Source organism: Micromys minutus (assembly GCF_963924665.1).
Source record: "Micromys minutus genome assembly, chromosome: X".
Taxonomy (NCBI): domain Eukaryota; kingdom Metazoa; phylum Chordata; class Mammalia; order Rodentia; family Muridae; genus Micromys; species Micromys minutus.
The window spans coordinates 49,760,131-49,767,804 of record NC_137970.1 but is presented as its reverse complement, the minus strand read 5'-3'; the positions used below and the strand labels follow the sequence as shown (position 1 = coordinate 49,767,804).

Here is a 7,674-nt window from a genome sequence, read left to right as displayed (position 1 = left end):
AATGGAGAGAGAAGAGGGCTGACTGTCCACACAATGGGTGATTCAATCCCCTTGATCATTAAACCCTTTTTATTTTGAAGTTACTTTTTAATGAAATTTACATGGAGCATAATTATTATTACATCTTTTGTCTGTTGGGAAAGATCTATCCACCTACTTCTTCCTCAAATGTCTTTCTCACTAATTTCCCAATCAATGCTCTTTCTAAGTTCCTGACTGTCCTGCCAATCCATTGGTCACAGCTCACGATTCAATAAACTACTATATCTGACTATTTATCTTCCCAAGGAAAATGGACTACCATGTGCATTGCCCAAAGTTCTGCCTTCGTGAATATACTCTTTCACCAGTATTCTTCAGTTGCCCCAGAAAAGGGCTGTAATGATGCAGCTGTCCACATCTGGTGGACACAGTATGCAGAGCCATCAGCAAACCTAAACCTAGTGTTCCTTTTTTCAGTTAACCAATCATATGATATACTCCATAATTCAGTAGGTGGATGCTTGGGGACAGAAAGTATTTTAACAGAAATAGGAACCATAGGCATATGAGCAACTTCTCCATGTAACTCACTGTGTTCTGAGGACCTGCTCAAGCCTGATCATGTACATACCAATTCTATTTAATAATGGATTGCTGCTTTGCACATCCAACTTTATGGTTTTGTGAGTCAGATAGTACCCAGCTCATACTAAGCAGTTCAGGTCACATGGCAACATGGTAAGCTCATAGTCAAACCTTAACTCTCCATAAAGGATGAATAATAGGCCAAGAGATGACTCAAATGGAGAATAGTTTTCTACACTGTTCTCAGTATTCTTAGACTCCAAGATCCCATAACAACCAGTTAATCTCTAAATACTCAATAGATTTCCCCACTAAAACCTGCAGATCCTTCCATAATCTTCCTCAAAACATGATCAGGTCTGCTATAACACTATTCTCTCACCTGGTGCCAATTTCTGTCTTAATTAGGGATTTCGTTACTGTGATGAAACACCATTATCCAAAGCAGCTGCAGAAAGGAATTCATTTTGCTTATACTCCTGTATCACAGTCCATCATCAAGGGAAGCCAGAGGAAAAACTCAAAGCAAGAACCTGGAGATGGCTGAGGCAGGGACCATAGAGCAATTGAATTTGTTGGCTTGCTCCATCTGCCTTGTTTAGCACCCAGTACTCCATCGGTCACAGGGGCAGCACTGCACAGGGCGATCTGGGTCCTCCCATATCAATCATTAACTTTAAAGTGTGCCACAGGCTTATCCACAAGCTAGACTTGTAGAGGGCATTTTTCAATTATGGCTCCCTCTTCCAAACTGACATTCAAAGTTATGCCTACCTGATTCTGGCCGTGATGGTTACGAACTAACCCTCAGGAACCAATCAATTGCTTTCTTTCACAAGTTTCCTCTGGCCACGCTGTTTTGTCACAGCAGTTGAGAAGTAACCAAGTCAGCCCTTTAGCTTGTTTTTGAAATGGGTCATTGTTCTTTTTTGTTTTTCTCCTCATTCCTTAGCAGTGCTTCTCAACCTTCCTAATTCAGTTGCTTGTGTTGTGGTGACACCCAACAATAAAATTATTTTATTGCTACTTTATAATTGTAACTTGCTACTCTTCTGGGTTGCAGTGTAAACATGTTTGGGGATAGAGGTTTACCAGTGATGCCCTACAGGTTGAGACCCACTGCTAAAGTGCTGCCTGCCTTTAATACCAACATCATGTAGGCAGCTGATAGATAATTTTATTTGTTGATCCAGTCAGGCAGGTTGTGTAGGAGAACTGAGGCCATTAATATTTAAAATCACTCTTCAAAGTTGCGTGTTGACTGTAGGCATTGGTTGCCGTATTTTTGTTGCCGTTGTTCTCAGTGGTACTTTGTGTTTCAGTTAATTATGTATTAATTTGTTTTCTTTCTACAGTTTCTTGGCTGTGAATATTCCTCTCTTCTATCTGAATGAAATATTTCGGAGGCTGAGCTCGTGTGCGGCAGCAATGGCGTTAGAAGCGGCTGCAGCAAAGCATTTGGCGCTGAGTCTCACACCATTTTACCAAGAGGCCAGAAGGCAGGACTTAGGCTGACTAGGAGTCTGTGAATGAATGCATGCAAGGTATTTGTAAAATGTATGAAGAACATCTGAAGAGAATGAATCCCAACAGCCCGTCCATCACATATGGCATCAGTCAGTTGGTTGATTTTAATGACCATCTGGCAGATCTCAACTGTCTTGTTTACCGAGCTGATACACAGACATACCAGCCATATAACAAAGACTGGATCAAAGAGAAGGTCTCCGTGCTCCTCCATCGACAGGCCCGACAGGCTGGGAAGTAACGGAGTCGGAAGCATTAGGGGCTGGGGGTGGACTTGGAGCAGGTGCGTACAGCGCGCTGTAGTGAACCTTTTGTATGATAGCGTCCTGTTTCCACTTTGTTACACTCGAGCCACGATGGAATGTCTGACGTGAACCGTGAACGATCTTTTCACTCTGAAGCCACCGTTGCCCCTTTGCTCCTTTTCTTTCTTTCTTTCTTTCTTTCTTTCTTTCTTTCTTTCTTTCTTTCTTTCTTTCTTTCTTTCTTTCTTTTTTTCTTTTTCTTTCTTTCTTTTTTTACTTAAACATTTTTATGATAATTCAGATAGAAGCACTGTTTTTTTTTTTTTTTTTTTTTTTTGCCATTTTAAGGTTGGTTCCAGTCCTTGAAACTGTCCAAATCTGCTTTATAGCAGTAAACACACTAACACTTCGTGGGGAGTGGGGTGGGACAAGGTTAGTTATAACCTCTGGGAAAGTCTTAATGAAAAATAAAGAAATGTTCTGTAAAACAAAAAAGGAAAGAAAGAAAAAGAAATATTGTTGCTCATATGATACTTTGGGTTGGTCTGCTGGATGTGAACTGTTATCCTACTTAGATCATAGAAAGGATTTTTGGTTTTGTTTGTTTGTTTGCTTGTTTTGTGCAGATTGTGTCTTTTCTTTATCTGAATGAATGAATCCTTTCTTATCTGGGGGATGTTTCTTTTTGATCCTGGTGAAGATCTGGTCTATGCCATTGACCAGATTGTTCACCTATGCCTGTAATTCCTGCAAGTTCTCTTAATGTGCTTTTAAATTTTTTATTGGATATATTTTATTTACATTTCAAATGTTATTCCCTTTCCCTGTTTCCCCTCCATAAACCTCCAATCCCTTCCCCCTCCCCCTGCTTCTATGAGAGTGCCTCACCCACCAATGCACCCACCCCCTCCCACCTCCCTACCATGATATTCTCCTAAACTGGGGCATCAAGCCTGTGAAAGACCATGGAATTCTCTTCCTATTGATGCCCAACAAGGCCAACCTCTCCTACATATGAATCTGGAGCAATGGGTCCATCCACTTGTGTTATCTGAATAGTTGTTTAGTTCCTGGGAGATCTGGTTGATTGGTATTGTTCTTATGGGGTTGCAAACCCCTTTAGCTCCTTCAGTACTTTCTCTAACTGATCCATTAGGGACCCCATTCTCAATTCAATGGTTGGCCATGAGTATCCTCCTCTGTATTTGTCATGCTCTGGCAGAGCCTCTCTGGAGACAGCTATATCAGGTTCCTGTCAGCATGTACTTCTTGACATCAGCAATATTGTCTGGGTTTGGTGTTTTATTTGGTCTGGATCTCCAGGTGATGCAGCCTCTGGATGGCCTTTCCTTCAGTTTCTGCTTCAAGATTTGTCTCATTATTTCCTCCTGTAAATGTTTTTGTTCCTCCATCTAAGGACTGAAGCATCTGTTCTTTGGTCGTTCTTCTTAAGCTGCATGTTGTCTGTGAATTGTATCTTGTACAATCCCAGCTTTTGGGCTAATATCCATTTATCAGTGAGTGCATACCGTGTGTGTTCTTTTGTGTCTGGGTTACCCCACTCAGGATATTTTCTAGTTCCATCGATTTTCATGAAAATAAGAATTTCATGAAGTCATTGTTTTTAATAGCTAAATAGCACTCTACTGTGAAAATACCTGTATCCATTTCTCTGTTGAAAGACATCTGGCTTCTTTCAAGCTTCTGGCTATTATAAATAATATATATTATATATATATATATTATTTATATATAATGGCTGCTATAAACATAGTGGAACATGTGTCCTTGTAATATGTTGGAGCCTCTTTTTGGTATATAACAGGAATAGTATAGCTGGGTCCTATGTCCTATTTTCTGAGGAACCTCCAGAATGATTTCCAGAATGGTTGTACTAGCTTGCAGTCTCACCAACAATAGAAGAATGTTCTTTCTCCGAGTCCTTGCCAGCATCAGTTGTTACCTGAGAATTTGATCTTAGCCATTCTGACTGGTGTGAGGTGGAATCTCAGGGTTGTTTAGATTTGCACTTCCCTGATGACTAGGGTTGCCAAGAATTTCCTTTGGTGCTTCTCAGCCATTGGATATTCCTCAGTTGAGAATTCTTTGTTTAGCTCTGTACCCCATTATAAATAGGATTGTTTGATCCTCTGGAGTCTAACTTCTTGAGTTCTTTGTATATATTGGATATTAGACCTCTATCAGATGTGGGAATGGTAAAGATCCTTTCCCAGATTGTTGGCTGCCATTTTGTTTTCTTGTCCTTAGTCTTACAGAAACTTTGCAATCTCATTAACTCCCATTTATCGATTCTTGATTTTAGAGCATAAGCCATTGGTGTTCTGTTCAGGAAATTTTCTCCTGTGCCTACGTGTTCTAAGGTTTTCCCCACTTTCTCTTCTAATAGTTTCAGTGTACCTGGTTTTATGTGGAGATCTTTGATCCACTTGCACTTGAGCTTAGTAAAGGAGAAAAGAAAGGGTGTAGCTTCGAGCAACAGCGACACAAGATGGCAGCCACCACAGGCTTGGAAGTAAAAGTCCCTCGAAATTTCCAACTGTTGGAAGAACTGGAAGAAGGCCAGAAAGGAGTAGGCGACGGCACAGTTAGCTGGGGTCTGGAAGACGAAGAGGACATGATACTTACAAGATGGACAGGCATGATAATTGGGCCTCCACGAACAATTTGTGAAAACCGGATATACAGCCTTAAAATAGAATGTGGGCCTAAGTACCCGGAAGCACCCCCGTCTGTCAGATTTGTAACAAGGGTCAATATGAGCGGCGTGAGCAGTTCGAATGGAGTGGTGGATCCGAGAGCCACAGCAGTGCTGGAAAAGTGGCAGAATTCCCACAGCATCAAAGTCATCCTGCAGGAATTGTGGCGCTTGATGATGTCAAAAGAAAACATGAAGCTGCCACAGCCTCCAGAAGGACAGTGTTACAGCAATTCGTCACCAAGGCCCGGGCCTCCCCTCCCCATCCAACCCAAGTCTTCATTTTCCACAGTAGTGAGTTTTCTAGATACATCTGTAGACTTCAAAGTACTGGAGAGGAAGCCCCACTAAGACTTCATCCTGAGACACTGTTCTGATACTAACTCCTTGTCCATTTGAAATACCTTAAGTTGTGCTGTGTAACATCATCTGCCGTGTGTAACCGCTGTCTGCCTGGTTGAGCTTCTGGGATCAAGAAGGTGTTGAAATCGGTTTCCTTTGGGAGCGGTGGGCACAGCTAACGCAACTGTGAACAGACGCGTCACAATCATCTGCTGCTGGCACGTGGCCTGGGTCTGCCTTTGCCCGCCCCGCCCTCCACCACAGCTGTGTGGTGGCCCTTAGAATAGATGGGGGGCTTCAGGTAGCAGCCGTGGAACTGAGCACTGCTGAGTTTGAGCCGCTTTGGCTACACCCCTGCTTTCTTAAGTCTTAAGTGATGCCCCACCCAAGCCATGGTCCGTACTCCTCCACTCCTACCCTTGGCCAAAGCTTAGATTGTAACCTTCCCTCCCTCTGAAATTGGCCGCTGGTGAGAAATTCAGGGCTTCCAGTCTCCCCACCTTTATCGAGGGGTGCTGTTTTCCCCCTCCTCGAGTCCCCTGTTGCCCGTCACCCAACACTCGCTGTGGCCAGAAGCCATCAGATGAGGTTGGAAGAGCCTGGCCTCCCTCACTTAGCTCCGGACCACACTCGTTCACCTGCCACCGGCCTGGAAAGGGAGCGCCGGGTCCTCGGCCCTGCCTCCACCATCAGCCCTTGAGGTTTGAGCTCAGGTCTAGAGGTGAACAGAGCAGTGACAGGGCGACTCAGACTGGCCAGCACTCAGGGTCCTTGGTGGGTATATGCCTAGAGAAAGGCCATGCAGAGAGTCCTCGGTGCACATGGTTCTGAGTTGGTTCCTTTTCCCATAATTGCTTTGCTTTTACACATTGAAGAGGTTTGAACAGGGCTCTCAGTCACCCTGGCCACCAATGGGTCTGATGTGAACCTGACAGCAGGACACTAGGCCCTGACCCTGGGGCTCAGGTTTCAGTGTTGCTCCTCAGACCATGGCAGGGACCCAGAGGAGCTCTGTGTTTGCAGATCGTTTGTAGATCAGTGGGCTCGGCCTCCTGGCTCATTGCCACGTTCCCCACTCTGTTCGGGACCACTAAATGTTGAAATGTGGATGCATACCGAAATAAAGGCAATTCGTTGTGTTGCAAAGGGCTCAATTGTTTTGTTTTAAGCATATGTGTGGTTCTGCCTTTTTTTCTTACAACTTTTTTTTAAAAGAGATACATGTACAGATTTTTTAAAAAGCATTCTTATATTATTCCCTCAGCAGCTACAGGGTCTACAATTTAACGTTTCATTTTAGACAGTACCAAGGTGAGTCTTCTCAGATTTTATTCGATTTGGCTAGGACATTGTCATTTTTTAAAAAATAACTAAAAGCTGAATGTGGTATCAAACACCTTTAATCTCAGCACTTGGGAAATAGAGGCAAGTGAAACTCCGAGTCTGAGGCCAGACTACAGAGTGAGTTTCAGGACAGCCAGGGCTCCACAGAGAAACCCTGTCTTGAAAGAAAATAAACAAAAGTAAAAGAAGTAGCTTTAAGTTCATTAATTATTTGCACGTTTTTCTCTTTTTAAAATTTCATTGACTTCTGTCCTCTGTAATTTCTTTCTTCATGTTTGACTCCTTTTTTCTTAGTTTCTCGAAGCAGAAGCTTGAATTATTGATCTGAAATTATTCCTAATTTGCAATGTAAGTATTTGGACATATCCATTCTCCTCTCAGTTTTCCTTCCTCTCTATTCAACATATTTGATATGTCGTATATATTTATCTGCACTATGATAACAAAATATCTGATGCTGGTAATTTATTTATGTTTTTAACTGTAACCAGCTTTATTAAAGATACTTTTCAAAAAAAAATCATGGTATTCAGGAAGGACATGGAAAGACAATCGACAATATACAAGAACTTCCACATTCCCTTTCTGTATAGACGACCAAAATCAGAAAGCCACTGTAAAGCCCAATGAAGTCTTCATTCAATGCTTCGAAAAATAGAAAGTAGCTTAGAGTGAGGGTTGACATTTCACATTAAGGATGTTGTTTAACAACTTTTCACAAGCCGACCCTGACTTTCAGGAAATGAACATGGCAGAATTATCAATCTGAAGACCCACAATCTTTTATAAAAGGAACCACTGCTCTTTTGAGAACACTCTGAAGTCACTGCAAAGTCCACATTGTAGACTAGAAAACCAATTTTGGGGGTCAGGTTTTAACAGGCCTCTAGTTTTAGGGGAATTACATCTACGTTGATGGTACACAGGGGAAAG

At 42.4% G+C, this 7,674-nt stretch overlaps 1 protein-coding gene across 1 annotated transcript; it reads left to right on the top strand.

Annotated features, from left to right (window-relative positions):
* Positions 1-4,848: 4,848 nt before the first annotated feature.
* Positions 4,849-5,406, top strand: LOC308414938 (ubiquitin-conjugating enzyme E2 variant 1-like; the record flags this gene model as incomplete). The annotated part of the gene is made up of 1 exon (XM_080910098.1): positions 4,849-5,406. One exon carries the CDS (start codon positions 4,849-4,851, stop codon positions 5,404-5,406), a length of 558 nt encoding a protein of 185 aa, XP_080766224.1.
* Between the last annotated feature and the right edge of the window lie 2,268 nt (positions 5,407-7,674).